Consider the following 19062-nt stretch of genomic DNA (forward strand, 5'->3'; position numbering starts at 1 on the left):
TGGAGGGTTTGCAACAGTAATATTGGGTGCCACCAATGTGTCAACAGCACCAGCTATAAAAATAATATTTTAATAAAAAACATTTTAAAATTATGAAAAAAAGTTATATTATTTATAAAAAGTGTGATGAAATTTTGAGACAATTTATAAAACTTTTTTTATAAATGTTATATCTTATAAATTTTATATTATTATTTTTACTTAATTTATGAATTATAAAAAAGGATGTAACTTAGCATAGTCTTTCTCCAAATTAAGTTTATATAAATTATTATAATTAAATCTACAGATTATTTAGACAATGAACACAAATATTATAAGGTCGATGCTAACTATGCAAATAGAAAATGTTTTCTTGCACAATATCGTGTGCTATGATACTATTTGAAAGAATTGTGTTAAACACAAGCATCATAGACAGCTTGCGAACTTTTTAATTCGAGACATTTAACACTTCAAAATATGGTAGAGAAGATATTTTTTTTAAATATTTCCCATATTAACAACATTACCTTAGTAGAGCATAAAAAAATATTAGATTGTGCTAGCATGTTGCATATATCATAACTTCGATCAAGAACTGAGATAATTCATACTTTGTAAAATACATGTAAGAAAGAGACATTGATAATCTTAATTATGTAGATTCAAATTCAGATATGATGATCTCAATCAAGGATTAACAAATGATGACGAGGAACATATGTTAAATGTTAAAGTGAGAATAACCCAACAATTTGCACTAGAACAATTAGATAAAACTGCATACAATATTTATTTTTCTTGCTATATTTATTAGTAATCGTGATATCAACTACTTTTTTAGACTAATATAATGCATATAATGATTTGATTTTAATTTTTATTACTTGTTAAGAACTTATTTTTATCATACTAATAATTTTTATAGTAATAAATATTTTTAAAATACAAATTATATAACTATATAATTACAATTTGTACTATCAACCATGACATAAGAAATCAATTAGCTGTCATTCAACATTCTATTCTCCAATTACTGCATATATGAAGAACTAAAAAGAAAAAGCAGGCAATTCATGCTGTCATGCTTATTCTTTTCAATTTTTTCGAACATAAACAAGCTCCAAATTATTAAAGATGTCAAAACGCAAATAAAATACTATTTACCCTGGCTAATAATGTTTAAAACGTCGTGTTTATTCATCTTAAATGCACAAATAACCTCAGCTCTAATGACCAACTGATATCTAGGAAAAACAATACATGATAAAGGGCAAGGGGTAAAACGAATGGCAATAGATGACAACATCAACAGGAGCTTTCCGGCCTCAAAGAATCTAACAATGCCACTCTCCCTAAGTTAATCTCTTCTTAAAGCAATACAAATCACACTATTTTTAAACCAGATGTTCATCAGCTATATCTACTCAGACTTGAGTGTATGTGTCCAACACGAATATGGTCAGATTTTTTTCAGTTTTCAATGTATTCAGAGGATCTTTGGAGATCATATCTTTATATCAATGTGTCAGACATGAGTGTTCGACATGGTACTTTAACAAAATTGAAGTCTGTCCATTCACTAAGAACTCTTCACCAAACATTATATTCAGTGAAATATACCATGTGAGATCATTTACGAAAACAATTCAAGCCTTTCTGTGATTTCATAGCGGGCAACTCCGTAAGGTGATAGCCTGTCTGTCAGAAGGTTATTTTCAAGCTCAGATTCTGGCCATGCAACCTGATTTACATCTGCTTCTGTTATCAAGGAATGCAAAACTCCATACGGTCATGTCAAACATCGGTCAACCAAAAGGTATCCGCAACATATAAATCCATGAATAAACATATATGGTCAACAAAACCAATTGAAAAAGCTATCACTAAAATAATATACACATTACATGGATAACAGCTTAACTTGAAAAGATATTTCATGGAAGATAATAAAGCAACAAGCTTCAAACCTTGGAAAAGATCACAAGCACTTCACCCAGGAATATATATATAAATGACTTTAAAGCTCAAACTATACCTCTGACTCACAAAGAATGCTTTACGATGTCTTTCACGGTATGTTGGATAATTCTTTCATCTTCGATCGACGCTGGCAAATAGAATGGACATAACCCCATTGCCTGCCGAAAATGGGAACTTGCCAACATTCAACCAATTCCATTCATCTATTGACATACTGCAATAGTGGTCCACTTATTTCTATAGATACAAACATTCATCAAAGTTTCTACTGCTTGCACACTCCTGTAGAGCCTTTGCATTGAGTTCTCTACCAAGTCTCCAAACATAATTCAGACCAACAAGAATCTCGATGATTGCTGCTTCAGTCTTTTCTCGGTTTGCAAAGTAGAGAGTCTGAACCAGAAGCGCATTAGTCCCAGAAACAAAGCTCTGCTGTTCAAAACTCCGCTCAGATTGCCATCTAATCATGTTATGAGCTAGTGGCGCCAACCACTCTAATATCGCAGCCATTGCCTCAGTCCAGTCTTCAGCAAGCTCTGTATCAAAAACTGATGAAGTTAAGCTCTTTGCATATGGTTTTAGCCTTGCCCTCAGTGCAGCTCTCACACTTGTAGGTAACATGTTGTACAGATCATCTCTAGCATCATTACCAATCAAGTGAGGAGATGCTGCTAACTTCTCAATGACGATGATAACATTTGCATAATGCAGTGCTAAAGCAGAAGCCGCAAGAGTTTCAGGTGGAGCATCCAACAACCTGCACTGAGATCTAAACACCGGCGAACTAGTTTGAACAGCATTTCCTTCAGGAGGATTAAGATCTCCAGCTTTGATTCCACTAAGAATTCCTGAATGAATAGCTTCATCTGCATCTATAATGCAGCCTTTGAAAGGTCCCACTTGAGTCAATCTATTGCTTTTCAAATGTGGTTTATTTCCATTAGCAGCGGAAGGGTGGTTGTTAGTCTGCCAAATCTTCTTGCTGATTTTATCCATGCCCAAAAGTTGCCCTGACTTCGCTGTAGACCTCTCAAGTGGACCTGAATGGAAGTTGAAATTTCCATTCTTTCGAGCAATAGAACCTGATTTTGTAGTTGAGCCACCAAGAGGCCCAGAATGGAAATAATTTGTTTTATTTGGTTTTGAAATTGGACCTGATTTTGTGCTAAACATTCCAAAGGGACCAGAAGAAAACCTGGTAAGGCTAGTATTATCAGTGCGATGAACAGAAGATTGCATCAAGGTGGAAACTGATTGGCTGCGATTTATAGAAGCTGCCCTCAAATCTCCATCATCTACATTTTGTTCAATTCCAAAGACATGTTTGATCCTAACAAAAACTGTGAATATTGATCTTGTTGTAAGTCGAATTGTATAATCATAAGTCCTACTCCAAAGAGACATCTCCCGAAGATTCTTCACTTCATGCTGCTTCCACATAACCTTCTTCTGAAATTCAAGCAAATTCTCTGGCTCCGCATCACTGGCTTTCATCCTCCTTAGAGTTTGCTCAAGATCCAGGAGCATTTCCATCTCTTGATACAAAGTTGCATTCACTGAAATGTACCGTTCCATCTTCTTCACTTTCTTGTCCATTTTCTTTAAGGAAAATATCCAACAATAAGGGTCAGCCCCAATCTGGACTAACTCAGTGAAAGCAAGTTCAAAACTCTTCAAACCCGGGTCACTACATTTCTTTGCAAGCCTAGCCACGGACTTCGCCACATGTGTAACAGTTTCAATCATTTCTGCACATATCAAGTGTCCAATGTAACCTTCATCTTCAGATACCAGCTTCTTAATCCCCACACAAGTCATAATCTCCTCTCTCAACCTACTAACCTGCTTATCACTTAGACAACGCCATAGATGCACAAGCTTAGACATCAAGCTTGCAACTTCAAATGCTAATACTCCAATTTCAACTCTCTCAGAACCTCCTTCATGCCTCCGTGGAATTTTCCAAAAACTACGAAACCAAGACTCTGCTACCATCTTTTTATACCAAAATGTCTACATAAAAACACAAAATTGAAGACAGAATAGAAAAAGGAAAAGAAGAGCAGGCCAAAAGATAAGCATCTCCATTAGATATTAAAATTCTAAAACAAGCTAAAGATAAACCATTCAAACTAAACCAACAAAGGGAAAAAAAAAACTATATAATTTTAAAAATAATCTATCACTAGATATCATCTTAAAAAAGTAACAAATTTCATCTAAACTGATTTTCCTTTAAAATGTTTTCTTTTTTTCTTCTTTTTAAGATTATAAACTCGATAGAATTATCCGATTACCATTTGTAGTGAAAAACTCAATTAAGGTATAAGGTGAGAATGCCACAAACAGAGGCTTATCACGATTAACCGCTTAACAAAAACTAATAAATTCAAAATCATCCAGACTAAACGCAGAAAGAAAATACAATTATTGAATCCAACCATCCAAGCACAGTAACTCAGGATTCCAAACAGAATAAAACCCAAAACCCAGAAAGAAAAACCAACAAAAAGTAAAGCAAACAATCATTGGAAAAAGAAAAACTTACTGATCACATGAAATGGAAAAAGGACTCACAGTTCCAAAGGCTGAAAAGGAAGCAAAATAAATGGGAAATGAAAGGAAATAGAGAAGATAGAGAGGAGAAGTAGCTGGGAAGATGCAGTGAAGACTAGAGGAGCCACATGGGGGTTAATGTATGTATATAAAGGTTCAATTCAAGTAGTTTTCCTAAAACAAATATAGTATTGGAAAAGACGCCAAATACAAAACCGAGCCAACATTAAAGTTTTATAAAGGTTCAATTCTATAAGAGCTCCCTATACTATGATTTCTTTTTGTGTATTTAGTCCCATTATTATTATTTGATCATTTCTAGTCCTTCTACCTTTCCAAATGTGCATTTTCAGTCCACAAATCAATTTCTTTTTGTTAAATTTTTCAAACAATTTGATATGACTTATTTTAAACATGATAAAAAATGTCAAAATCAGTCAAAAAAAAAAAGTTAAGACTCTTAACTGAAAATATACATTTTGGAAACAACTAGAAATAATCAAGGACTAACTCTACCAAATTATATAGTATAAGGATCTTATATAAAATTTCATCTTATAAACACTATATCATCTTTCCTCTTTTATATATTTAATTTTAATTATCATTTAAAATTAAATCGAATTTTAACTCAACTGATATTATTATTGCAATAATTAAAGCGATCTAAATTCAAAACATTAATTAAAATTTAAGAACTTTGAAGACAAATTTAAACATTTGTGAATTTTAGGTTTCCCTATAATCCTATACACAAAGTAAAAATTAAAGTAGTTTTATACACTTTCGTAATTATTTATATGATTAATATTTTAACAATCCAACTGTTGAATTTATCAATACGATTATACTTGTCATGCATGTAAATTTTCAAACCAATCTAATATCTCTATCATATCGATCTAAAATATTCTATATAGTAATATATATTCAACGATTGAGTCTTCTTTACATCAATTAAATAGTTAGAAATTTTAAATTTACATCAAATTTGACATTATGGTCTACTGTAGATCATAGACCATGAACTATAATAGTTGAATCTTTAAGATATTAATCATATAAATAATTAAAAAAGCGTGTAAAACTAATTTAATTTTTACTCCCCTGTATAGGAATATAGTCTCGTTATACTATACTTTTATTTTAAAATAATACAATTAATACATTTCTTAAATATATATATTTGCACTAAATTAAAATGCAATTAAAAAGCATATTTTACTTAATTAAGGTATGTTATTTTCTTCTTATAATGTTATTATTATATATTTTATTTAATTGTGCTTTCATTTTCTTTTCATTTCTTAAGCCTAACTTACACACTACTAAATTGTCACACAACTTATGCTATGAATCAATTCCATGTCTTAAAAACAGGATGAACACATTTGGCCTATGGGTCGAATGTTAAGGTTCGTATTTTTATGTTTTTTAAACAATGAAATATATAACATTTATAAGAGTTAAGTCAGTAATAAAAAATTACGTTAAAAAATGTGTTTTGATAAAACTATTAAATTTGTTTAAAAAAATTTAACATCAAAAGTTGAAAGTCCAATCCAACTCAATCAATTCTCAATTTTTTATATTATATATATAATATTATGTAATTTATATGCAATGCAAAGTAAAAATATAATATTATAATATAAATATTGAAAAAAATATTATAAAATTTAATAAAATAAATATATATATGTTTAATAAATCTTAAATAAAAAATTAATATTTTCGAAAAAAAAGGTTATATAATCTGCCCAAACAAACCTCTTTATTTCTATAAGCATGAATAGTACACAGTTCAAATATCATGATAAAGGTGTCCAATTCCACTTCAAATATTATAAATCATATCATATAAAAATCGCGGATTATAAAAAAATATATTTTAGATCATCTTCAATTGATTTAGATAACACCCAACTATGCATTTGACATGTCATACATGTGGTAAAGTTAAAAAATCGTTAATTTTCATTCATATTAGGATAATTTAATAAAAAAATATAAATTTAAATATTAAAAAAGATCAAAAAATTAAATGAATGACGAAAAATTAAACGCAAAGTTTAGGGTCTGTTGATTTTGCAGGGGTGTGTGTGAAGCCTCTAGATTTTTGCTTTATTATAATTCATTTTCGATAAATTTTTAGATAAACATTCTCTTCTAAATTTATTATGCAGCGGATTATATGTAAGGATCTGAAGTTTACATGCAGGGATTATATATGAGGATTTTAGATAGCAAAAGGAGTGTTAGGATGTCCCCTTTAGTCAATTGAGTATTAGATTTCACATTTATCATGAAAACCCTTCTGTTGAAAAAAAAGAATTGTAATTGTAGCAAACATGAGCCCTGCTTAATAGTTTATCATCAGGTTAAATAAGGAGTAGACTTGTTAACGTTGCCATAACCTTTCTGTCTTGGTAATTTGTTTGAACAATCTTAAAGAGGTGAACATTTAGTAACTTGCCTGCCTCTATTGTTCTGTTCTCTGTTTTACTTTGCTACTCATCTTTATATATTTCAAATGTAGATGACTGATCAAGAGAAACTAACTGAGCAACTGAATCCTTTCCTAATACATGTGGAAGGAAAACTAGTGGGATTAACATTGGAAATGCAGAAAAGCGACCAAAAGATGGTAAGGATTGAATTTTGAGTTTCACAGAGCAAATTATGACCTGAAAATGCAAGCATGTATTGTCCACTAAGTTCTTTTCTATCATTTTAATGAATGATGCAAAAATGAAGTTCAATATTCAGTTATAACGATACTCTTCCACCAATTAAGTTTTTAACTCCTACTGGCATGTATGTAGAACTTGCCATCCCTTTAATTTCTTTAACGGGCTGTCTATTTTATCTTTTTCAAACTATATATTGAGCCGTAAGAGAGAGACTACATGAACACTTATACTTCAAATAGTTATTTCGGGACTGTCTGATTGATCCCACATTTATGGTAAGATACCAAACCAAAACAAGAAATATCAGGTAGACACACACACACACACACACACAAATCCTGAGTAGGAAAGCTGTCAGTTCCTAATTCTATGCGTTATTTATTGTGTTATCATGTTGCAAAGTTTTTTATTTTATCTGCTTATTTTTGGACCAATATCTGATTCTGTTTTGCTTATAGGTTCCTCCAGCACATTTGAATCCCAAATCTTCTAATCATATGGATGCTTTGGCAAAGACTCGTGAAGCAAAGATAAAGAGATTGCAAGAAATTATCCTAGAAGCCAATCTAGAGTTGGCCAGGTTAAAGAAGAAACGACGGCTGGAGTAATTGCTGCTTCTCGTTATTTCGTTCCAGTAATAGCAGTCAAGAATCTTTTATTGGTTAATTGGGATGCTGATGTACTGATAGTGTTATTTTAGGGTTAAAACTTAATTAAACAGTAGTATTGAGTAGTATAGTTGATCTCACTTGAGTCAATTCCTGAGTGAAATGGTATGATTTGAGATCTCACCCCATGGTTGTTAAAACTTTTGATTAATGCTTGTGGATCAGTTAAATTGAATTTTTTTTTCCAAATTTCTTGGCCTAAATCGGAAAGAAAATAAAAGCTCAAGTTTATTTCCTATACAGTTAGGACTTGGATTACTTTAAGGTATGAACACAGCTGGGACTTGGATTTAATCAACTGTTTTTCCGACCTCATCATTTTTTGATTATTTCTAGCAATTTAAAGACATTATCAATTGTGGATACAATTAAAATGACAGTTCAGTGGAATCTGGGATATCAGAAACTCAAACTAAAATGCTTCTCCTTTTGTAGTGAAATTGAAGCATTTTATGGAGTAAATAGTGAGAGACTAGAAAAGAAATTAAAACATTTTGTGCCATTATTCAAATGCATTTTTGTGCTTCTATATGCATGCACATGTAGACACATGGTAGTGGTGATGCTGATGCTGTTGGTGTTGATGAAGTTAACATATGGACATTTGGGGTGGAAATGTGAAAAGATGGTTTGGATGGAGGATTATTTGATACATTTTGAAGGGAAGAAGAGCACAGTACATGGTATTATGTAACTAGGAAGGACTGAATTTCTCAATACGAGTGAATGGAAAGGATTCATGTTAGGTTGAGCTTAGTTGAGTTGATTTGGTTGGTAATGTGAAATTATGCCAGTTTATTTTTGTGAAGTTTTGTATCTGCCCTTTGACTCTATTTAACAATGTCAAATAGGACTCCTGACATCAAAATTTAGAAAATTGATAGTGATGTCCCAATTCCAAGGTAAAGTTTGCAGGAAAAGAACATCCATCTGCGTAAACAGTACTAAATAGTTTTGTATCTTGCCCTTCCATTGCTTTTCTTCTTGTGTAGCTTAATATATTTTTTAATCATTTTACCAGAATATTTATTGCTACCTATTCAGAGATATAAGTCGCAATTGCAGATTTTGTTTACCATTAAGATGTCTGATTGGCACTGACTCATTTGCTTAACATTTTGCCTAATTTAGGTTACTCAACTTGTGCCTGTTGAGCAATATGAATGGTGGAACATTGATTTGTAGTTCCTTTCTTGACACTGATTGGACGAATAGTTGTTTTTACTAACTATAGAGCACCTGAATCCAAAACGTAACGGATATGGGGCTGGTAAAGAACTCTACCTTTTAAACCTTTTATCTCAATATGTTACCATATATTTGCTGTTGCTGAGTTATTATGTCTTCAATAAACATGTTCAAGTTTTATTTCTATAATTATTTTCAGTTTATCGAATTTAAAATGAATAAAGTTGATGTAGAAGAAAAAAAAACATAAGATAGATCACGTGCTTATCTTGACATTATAGGTAAGATATGCTTAATAAGTCATTTTGTATTTTAAATAATGAGACATATCAGAAACAGAAATTTCTAATTTCTCAGTAGATCTTCAATAAAAATACAATCTGGAATGTTACTGGTTTTTTGGTAACAAGCATTGCCAGATATGCCATTTCTGTATGTCTGACTGTAGTGGTGCTATTGGATACGCCCACCTATACGTACATTCACAAGTATTTTAACCTAAAAGAATCAGGTGTTTAAGATATTCTCTGGTTTTCTTTATTGGTAAATGTGATAACTTTTTTGTCTTTTGTTTCTTCTTTCTTTTCTTTTCTCTTAACCATATAGTTTATCTGTGTATTACAGAAGCATAGATTTTTATGGAGGATAGGGAGAGTATGTTGGCTGCACATTTTGGCATGGATGAGGACCAAAGGGAAAAGGAGCAAGAGAGGTTGATTGCAAGGAAACCAGTTCTTTGTAATGAAAAGTTATCAACCTCTGAATCTTTCCATCGCAGCCACGCTGAATACTTTTCAAATGAAGGTAAATTCGATTCTGGCTTAGACAAAGCATATTTATTTAGATAAGGATTAACATGAACCACTACAAATTTAATCCATTTCTTGGTGAGACTATACTAAGAAAATAAAAAGATTCAGATGTTAGAATTACTGGCATACGTATTGTTAATTTTGACTTTTTAAGTTACGGTTAACATGGTTTATGTGTTATTTTCACACATGGATTATCATATTTGCAGAGTGTTTCGATCTGAACAAAATTGGGGGAGATTTTGTTCCCTGTTCATTGATTGTCTGTGTTGACACCATTTTTTGGATGAAAAACGGGGTTGACTTGGGTTTTGAAAAAAGAAACGGGAGTCGCCACCAATCCTCCTTTTTTTTTTATGAGGTGCGATTGGATCACCTCGAAGAGGGGTTGTTTTTAATAAACGGTTTGATTTTATTAAAACAACAAGTTTGGTCCACGAAGTTCAGAAAAACGGGTTCGGGAGTCGGTTACGCACGAGGAAGGATTAGCACCCTCGATACGCCCAAAATTGGTACCTAGTTGATTACTTAATGTCTTAATGTCAAAAATTGAGAACCTTGAAGAATTTTTTAAAAAATACGATCCTTGTATTAAAACGTTGAAAATTTTCAGGAAAAAGGGGATATTTCACGTTATTCGAGAAAGAGAATCACATCCAGTAAGTTAGGACACAATGTCTCAAATTCCCGATACGCGGATGAAAAATGCTTATTTAAAAGATATTTTATTATCTTGGTTTTAGAAATAAATCAGGCCCAGTAAGTTAGGGCACGATCTTTTCTTAATTGCCGAGATCGTTTAAAACTTTCGTTTGAAGTGATTCGCATATTTAAATTTGTCGAGAATATCAAAATCCCGTAAGTTAAGGTATGATTTTTCAAATATTGAAATACGAGAAAAAGAAAATGAGTTTTGATATATTGAATAAAGTAAAATATGATATTGCAAAAAATGCGAAAATAAATTATATTGGATACGCATAACAAAATAATAATAAATACAATGATGTAATAATATGGGCGATAATAACGAAAATAAGACAAATAAAGGGGCAAATTAATAGCATACAAAATAACAACGCATATAAAATTAAAACATCCCATAAAAATAAAATGTTGATGAAAATGTAAATAAAGAAATAAATAAAGAAATGAACAAGGTTTAAAAGGTAAAAGATATATATATGTATATGTGTAAAATATGTGAAAAATATGTAAGTATGTATATATACATAGATATGAATAAAAAAAATATATGTGTATATGTATAAAATTATGAAATATGAAAAAATCTTATGTACATATACATATTTTAAGATTATTATAAAGTATAAAATACATGTGCGTATGTATATTATGAAAAAGTGACAAATTTAAAGGACGACCCATAATAAATTTTGAATAATAATAATACATGGTAAATTTATACAATATTAATGATAGATTTAAAATGATAATATATTATAATATTAGAATAGTATTAATAACAAACTAAAAATATATTAAAAGTTAGATTAAAATATATATATCTAAAAACAACAGAAAATGAATTTTAAAGAGAATAAATAAAAAATCAAGTGCACTAAATTAAATAGGCATGGATTAAATCGTATTTAATTAAAAGCATGAAAATAAAACAGAATTAGGACTAAAAGAGGAGCGCGAGAATAACATGGGGATCAAAGCGGGAAATATCCCGATCCACAAAACGCTGCACTTCGAGGGACTCCGATGCAATCGGAACAAAACCTCAGGGCGAAATTAGAAATAGGAGAAATTTGCTAAAAAAGGACTAATTCACAAAATGGGCGAAACGCGTAAGGATCCGCAGCGCAAATAGCCCACTCACACAAAAACACGCGGACCCTGGGTTGCGGGTCGGGTCGACGCGCGGGTTAGAAGGGGAAACCGGCGCCATTTTGAAACCGTATAAAAACTAAAATTTTCAGAAAAAGTTTTCATTTCCCCTTTTTTTTCCAAAAAAAACCTTCATTCTCTCTCAACCCCTCTCCTCAGTCCGGCCTCGGCTCCGACGCACCTCCGTCGTATGGCCACCGCGAGCGGCGGCCGGAGGTACAAAATCAAGCCTTTCCAGTCCCTTTTTGAAGCCAGTAGCCTCTAGAACACCGATTCAAGGCTGAACCTCGTGAAAGGTGGTTGCGAGCCCCAGAATCGGAGGGAAACCTTTCGGCTTCTCCTCCGGCGCGGCGCAGGTAAGGATTCTCCTTGTCTTTTTCTTTTTGTTTTTGTATATGTTCTTATATATATATGATTGAAAAAAACGAAAGAAAGAAAAAAAAGAGACGAACCAGGAAACAAGAAGAAAAGAAAAGAAGAACAACTTTTCTTAATTTTTGAGATTTTTTTGTATATTCCTCAATAGTTTTTTTTATTTCTGAAAGTGTTTTTTGAAGAAGGGAAAACCGCCCCCTTTTACCCTCGTTTTTGAATCAGTTTTTTGAACCAAAATAATACCCCCTCCCTTGCTTGTTGCTGTTGTTCTCTTTATTATTTGCAGGTGAAGCAGGTGGGTAGAGACGTGATGGAGGCATGGAAGGGACGGTGGCAGGTGCGCCATTTGCGCTGACGGCGGCCGAAGTCAGAAGACCCTAGGTGCGGCGCACCTAGGGTTTGTTTTTGCTGTTCATTTTTCTGATTTTGTTGGGCTAGGGTTGTTAGGTTATTTGGGTGTTGGGTCTGTTGGGTTTTAGGTTTGTTGTAATGGGTAAATTTGGGTAGATTGGGCTGAAATGGGTTAGGTCAAAATGGGCCTGTAATGTCATTTGGGCTTGTAATGGGTAGTAGGCCACCGTGTAAATGGGCCTGCAACAGCTGCCCCTCTTTGCTCGTTGTCGTGTAACGAGAACAGAGCAAAGACTAAGAAAGGCCCATTTTGCCCGGTCTCGCCGAGTCTTGACTTGTTCTGGTACTTCTCCATTTCAAGTAGTTTCATTCCAGTCCACTAGGTCTTGTTGCTTCGATCCATTCCACTGCATTTTAGAGAGATGCGTCTTGTAGCCTTTATCTTCTTCGTAGCAACTTCAGGGGGACGCGGTTTGTGGTTTTCAATCTATTCCACTGCATCTTCAGGGAAATAAGACTTGATGCGACCTACTCTGCTGTAACCTCAGAGAGATAAGATCCTTTATTTTAACCCACTCCACTGTAACTTCAGGGAGATAGGATAGTGTCTTCGATCTGCTCCGCTGTAATCTCGGGGAGATAAGATCTCTGGCTTCAATCTGCTCCACTGTAACTTCAGGGGGACAAGATCTGTAATTTCCAATCTATTCCACTACAGGTCAGGGATATAGGACTTGTGGTTTGAATCCGCTTCCTTACACTTGAAGATAAGATTTGCTGTCTTTGATCTGCTCCGCTACGGCTTAGGGAGACAAAATCTGTAACCTTTAACCAGCTCCAATGCAACCGATGGAGGCAAGGCTTTGTTTTTGATCTGCTTCGCTGTTAATGCAGGAAGGCAAGATCTGCTTCTTTAACTAGCTCCACTGCAATCGATGGATGCAAGGCTTTGTTTTCGATCTGCTTCGCTGTTAATGTAGGAAGGCAAGATCTGCTTCTTTAACCAGCTCCACTACAACCGAGAGAGGCAAGGTTTGTGTCTTCGACCTGCTTCATTGTCAATGCAGGAAGGCAAGATATTTTGTCTTCAACCAGCTCTATCACAACCGAAAGAGGCAAGGTTTGTGTCTTCGATCTGCTTCGCTGTCAATGCAGAAAGGCAAGATCCTTTGTCTTCAACCAGCTCTATCACAACCGAAAGAGGCAAGGTTTGTGTCTTCGATCTGCTTCGCTATCAATGCAGAAAGGCAAGATCTTTTGTCTTCAACCAGCTCCATCACAACCGAGAGAGGCAAGGTTTGTGTCTTCGACCTGCTTCGCTGTCAATGCAGGAAGGCAAGATCTTTTGTCTTCAACCAGCTCCATCATAACCGAGAGAGGCAAGGTTTGTGTCTTCGACCTGCTTCGCTGTCAATGCAGGAAGGCAAGATCTTTTGTCTTCAACCAGCTCCATCACAACCGAGAGAGGCAAGGTTTGTGTCTTCAACCTGCTTCGCTGTCAATGCAGGAAGGCAAGATCTTTTGTCTTCAACCAGCTCCATCATAACCGAGAGAGGCAAGGTTTGTGTCTTCGACCTGCTTCGCTGTCAATGCAGGAAGGCAAGATCTTTTGTCTTCAACCAGCTCCATCATAACCGAGAGAGGCAAGGTTTGTGTCTTCGACCTGCTTCGCTGTCAATGCAGGAAGGCAAAATCTGCAACTTCATTAATCTGTTCTCTGGGGAACATGGCATGTATGTTCTATTTTATGAACCTAATTATGCCTAGTGATTAGGATGACATGATCAAATGCTCCTAACTAGATGCGTATGAATGACATTTGAATGAATGCAAAATGTCATGAAAATGACTCCTTAATGCTTAAGTTATCATCACGCAAAAGCTTATTAAGGTTATATCACTGACATGCTACAACGCTTTCTTGCTCAGCTGGCATATCCAAAGAAACACTTAATTTGATTGCCCCCCACTGTGAACGTCAAAGTTCAATCTATTGGGACGTAAAAATGTACCATCATTCTCCCACTGTGACCCAAGGGTAGAAAGATATGACTTTTCTCAATCTTCTCCTATCGCAATTCGAGGTTACAGAATGTGAAGTTTTTTGGTTTTTACCCCATTCCCCAGGTGTCATACCAAATGTTCATGCACAATTGCAAAATTTTCTTCTCCGAGAAAACCTTTTCTTACCACTCGGTGATCATTGCTTGTTTGTTCATTGAAGCTTTGTCACCAACACGGCATCTTGTCATTTTGTTCAGTCAATGTTTGGACAACAAAATCCGAAGGGATAGCCTTAACTTAGACTCTTCCTTCTTAGATATTTCACCCTTTAAACTTGATGTTTTCTAAACAATTGTCCTGTTTCAGGTTCCTATATTATTTAGAAACTTCTAGAGTAATATGCAAAACTTTCATTGTGAAAGTATCATCATTCCAATGCAACATACTTGCAAAAAAGAATATAACAATGGATGAAATAGAATTGATTTGAGAGCAAGCTCGAAATGAATGAATTATCAAGGGTAATAAAAGAGGAATTGATTGGAACACGTATCTTGAAAAAGAATGAAGTATTCCAAGAACAACAACAAATTCAATATATAAATAGTATGAAGGTTAGGTGCCCCAGATATCGCAGCTTGAACTTCTCTGTACAAACTTTCTGAAGACTTTCCTGAGTTTGACATGTGTTTAGGAGATCTATAGGACTTTGTCGATGCCCCAAGATGTCGCCCTACTCTTTCAGGTATAGCAGGATCACCACATGCCCCAATCTGATCACTTCATGCCCCATTCTGATCAATATTTGAGCCGCCCCTTTCGGGTTTTCAACTCAAATCCCCTTTGGCCTAAGGTGCCCTTTGCGGGTTTTCCCCTTAGCCTCTCCATTTTTACTCTTTTCATTTTCCATTTTCATTCTTCATTTTTTTTTTTGAACTTCATTGTCTTACAATACTGTGACAAACTATGATGTCTGATTTTGAACCGATTACAGCCCTCAACTATCATGTTGTCATTCCAGTTCAATACATTTCCCCATACCATCGTCCTGGAATTCTATATTGGCATATGATGACATTGACGCATACTGTAGCCTTTATCCATTTGATGATCTCAATAGCGAAGCAATGCCCATTAGAAGTCTTCGATAATGGTGATGTCCATGCCCCATTGTGCTCAAAATTTGAGTCGTCCTTTTTCAGTTTTCAACTCAAAACCACTTTTGGTCACAAAGCGCCCTTTTTGGCTTTTCGCCTTGGCCTCCTCTTTTCTTTTCTTTGCTTTTCATATTTTTATTTTGACTTTGATTGATTTCTCTTTTCTTTTTATTTTTTATTTTTGATTTTGATTTTGTTTTTTTCTTTTCCTTTTCCCTTATTTTTTTGAATCGGATCTAAACTCTTGGGATTAGACAAGTCCTTGTTATCCCCTTCAAAGGATCTTCTCTGATATCGAATTTCCTTTATAGAGCCTTTTAGGGCAACACTACAACTGGAAACTTTTGATCTTCTTCTTCCATCGGGATAAAATCCAGCAACATCTTGAAGGAATAGAAACTCGACTTCAAACGGGCAAAGCTATGCTGAATTGACGAGAACGGTATTGCCCTGGCAAAGAATTGCATCGTTCGCACTGTAAATTTCTGACATCGTGCTGTTGTGCAGGTTTTATTATAAGAATCGAGGCATACCCTGGTATGATCATACAAAGACATCTTTGAATTTTTCGTCTCTGTAGGCAGGTCAATTCTAGTCTTCATCAAGCTCACAATTTCTAATGATTCACTGAGAGGTAGGATCTGTTTATCCTTTTGTTCTACCATCCTCAACAAGTTTGGAGATAAGCTACGATCTGTGTCATCTTCAAAGTCGTGAGATCCCTCTAAACACATATCTCACTCAAAAGGAGGTTCTAAGTCTGTAGCAGTGTCATTCATGTCGTTGATATCCAGGGACCTATTGTAGGTACAAAATAATATATAAAGAATGTATGAATTTAAGAATAATTATCTGCACAGTATGATTATGAATGAAAGAATGATTTGGATGGAAGAATAAAAGAATAATCAATGAAAAATATTAGTTCAAAAGATCGCCGAGATGCATTCCATTAAAATAATGACGTTCAGACATAAGCCTTTTTCACAAAAGACTTCTTGTTGCTCTAGGCTGAAAGCAACAAGTGTGTTTTGAATATTACTCTGAGTAAGCTCTAAATACTACAAAGGTTTCTTTAGAACACTCCCAGGTTTATAAGGGCGAACATCTAATAAGATCCCTTCTTCAGTTGCTTGTGCATTGCATTCACTCCACTCGTCAATTATGATTGGGTAATGGATTTTCCGCAGTGGAGGAATCATCAAATTTAACGATGCCCATACTGATAAGCCTTTCAACCAGTTTCTTAAAGGCAATGCAGTTTTCTATGGAATGCCCCGTATTTCTCGCATGATACTCGCATTGTGCATTCGCATCGTGCCATTTGGGGTACGGAGGCTGTGGAGGTTTCGTGTAGAGAGGGGCGACAATACGTGCGTTGAATAAGCTTTGATACAACTCCTTATATGACATCAGAATTGGCGTGAATTGAAGGTTCTCAGTGCCTTGCTTCACATACGATTCTTGTCTAGATGAACCTTGCTGACTAGTAATCACCTTTCTTGGCTGTGTAATCAATTTGTTGTAGGTGTTCACATTGCTCACATCATTTTCCTTCTTCTTTAAGTCTGACCTTCTATTATTCTCCCCAGCATCAATCTTTCCACTTCTCACGGCACTTTCAATCATTTCACCGCTCATGACTATGTCTAAAAAACTCATCGAAGCACTTCCCAACATGTGAGTGATGAACGGGGCCTTCAATGTGTGGATGAAGAGCATCGTCATTTCTTTCTCTAGGAGTGGCGGCTGAACTTGAATAGCGACCTCCCTCCACCTTTGTGCGTATTGCCTAAAACTTTCATTAGGCTTTTTCTCCATATTTTGAAGGGTAATTCTGTCAAGGACCATATCAGCTACATGACTGTATTGTTTCATAAAGGCTTGTGCTAAATCCCTCCAAGAACTAATCTGGATACGCGTCAATTGATTGTACCACTTAGACGCTGCCCCTGTGAGGCTATCTTGAAAGCAGTGTATGAGCAGTTGGTCGTTGTTGACGTATCCAGCCATACGCCTACAGAACATAGTAATATGAGCTTCTGGGCAGCTGGTCCCATTATATTTCTCGAATTCCGGCATCTTAAATTTGTAAGGAAGTACCAAATCCGGAACTAAACTCAGATCTTTCGCATCTATTCCAAGATAGCTGTCGATACTTTCTATCGCCCTAAACTTCTCTTCAATCCATTTCCATTTCTCCTCAAACTGCTTCGGTAACTCCTCCTTCATCTTGTCTTTATCCGCTACTTCATCGAAGTCCGGGACAACCAGATTATCGTCAGGATTAGAACCAGATCTGACCTGAAGGTTCTTCGGTATTGAAGCGTCACCTTGAAAGTGCTGAGGTCTAATCGAAACAGAAGATCTTCGTGGATGTGGTTCAATCTGAATTTGCGCTTGCGGTGGCGTGTATCCTGGAGAAAAAAGTGGCTCATCATTGTTTCCTTCTTCATCGCAAACCACAGGATTTTTCCCTTTATCCACTCCCTTGGTTATTAATTGCGTCAATTTAGTCATTAGTTCATCCTGAGACTCCTTCATCTTTTGTGCCATGTCTTTCTGGATCTTTTCCATATGTTCTTTCATTTGCACTTGTAACTGGTCTTGCATCTCTTTTTGCGTTTGCTCCAGTTTCTCTAATCTTTGATCCATTTCTTTGGCTTTGCGACGAGTACCGTAAGGATGTTTGGTTGATTGGTTTTCCAGATTAGCTGAAATAATTTTACATAATTAGGGTCACTTCGTGAAAGTCTAATGCATATGATGCGATGTAATGCAAATGCATGAAATGAATGCCTAAAGAGACGTTGATTCTGATTCAATTACATTTAGGAAACTTTTCTAGAAAGCAAATTCCCTTACATAAAACGGATACATGTACGACCTCACCCTCATATTCCAAGAAACAACATCGATTTTTTTCTTCATCCGCATGTTTGGGGTAATCTCACCAATAGATGACATTGCTAGCTCATTTTCTTGATCCTGGTTGCGATCCATCATCTGCCCATCTTCATAAGGCTCGTCAGCTTGTTGAAGGCTTTTGGACAATCGTCTCGAATCCCCAGGCCACCAAGCAAGGTCACGAACTCTTCCATCGCCATTCTTGTGTTTCTCAGAATATGTTTGGGAAGTCGTATTGTTTTCCACTTTATCAAGGAATTCGTATTCCATGACAAGCTTTCTAATTTAGTAATTGGATTGGAATCCATATCTCTTTCCTAAAATGCAATGCAATCATAATCAAAACAAAACAAGATCGGTTAGTAAAAAACAGAAGCAAACAAGGAAAACAAAAAGTACCTAATCGGGTAGATACTAGGGGTTTGGAGTGGCTCTACCTAGGTTAAGTTCCTAAGTCTACTATATGAGGGTTGGTTCTAAAGTAAGGGTACCCGAACCAGCAGATTCCTCGATCCTCACCCATTAT

General features: G+C 35.0%; 1 protein-coding gene across 3 annotated transcripts; it reads right to left on the reverse strand.

The window, feature by feature from the left end:
- Nucleotides 1–1166: 1166 nt before the first annotated feature.
- Nucleotides 1167–4729, reverse strand: LOC107927576 (protein PSK SIMULATOR 1). 3 transcript variants are annotated; one of them, XR_001692477.2, is made up of 3 exons: nucleotides 4517–4691; nucleotides 2024–3981; nucleotides 1167–1746 (listed from the first exon to the last, which is right to left on the reverse strand). XR_001692477.2 is itself a non-coding variant. In XM_041091700.1 (2 exons), the coding sequence occupies exon 2, from the start codon at nucleotides 3961–3963 to the stop codon at nucleotides 2206–2208; it is 1758 nt and encodes a 585-aa protein (XP_040947634.1). In that variant the 5' UTR covers nucleotides 3964–3981; nucleotides 4517–4729; the 3' UTR covers nucleotides 1857–2205. The 3 variants fall into 3 exon arrangements, 2 of the variants coding, with proteins under 2 accessions (XP_040947634.1, XP_016714159.2); XM_041091700.1 differs by lacking the exon at nucleotides 1167–1746 and having other exon boundaries at nucleotides 1857–3981; nucleotides 4517–4729; XM_016858670.2 differs by lacking the exon at nucleotides 1167–1746 and having other exon boundaries at nucleotides 1857–3981; nucleotides 4546–4691.
- Between the last annotated feature and the right edge of the window lie 14333 nt (nucleotides 4730–19062).

This window comes from Gossypium hirsutum, chromosome D04 (assembly GCF_007990345.1).
Source record: "Gossypium hirsutum isolate 1008001.06 chromosome D04, Gossypium_hirsutum_v2.1, whole genome shotgun sequence".
In the NCBI taxonomy this organism is placed as follows: Eukaryota; Viridiplantae; Streptophyta; class Magnoliopsida; order Malvales; family Malvaceae; genus Gossypium; species Gossypium hirsutum.

What these genes read in the sequence shown, in the direction of transcription:
- LOC107927576 (XM_041091700.1), bottom strand. Translation starts at nt 3,963, where the DNA reads ATGGTAGCAGAGTCTTGGTTTCGTAGTTTTTGGAAAATTCCACGGAGG.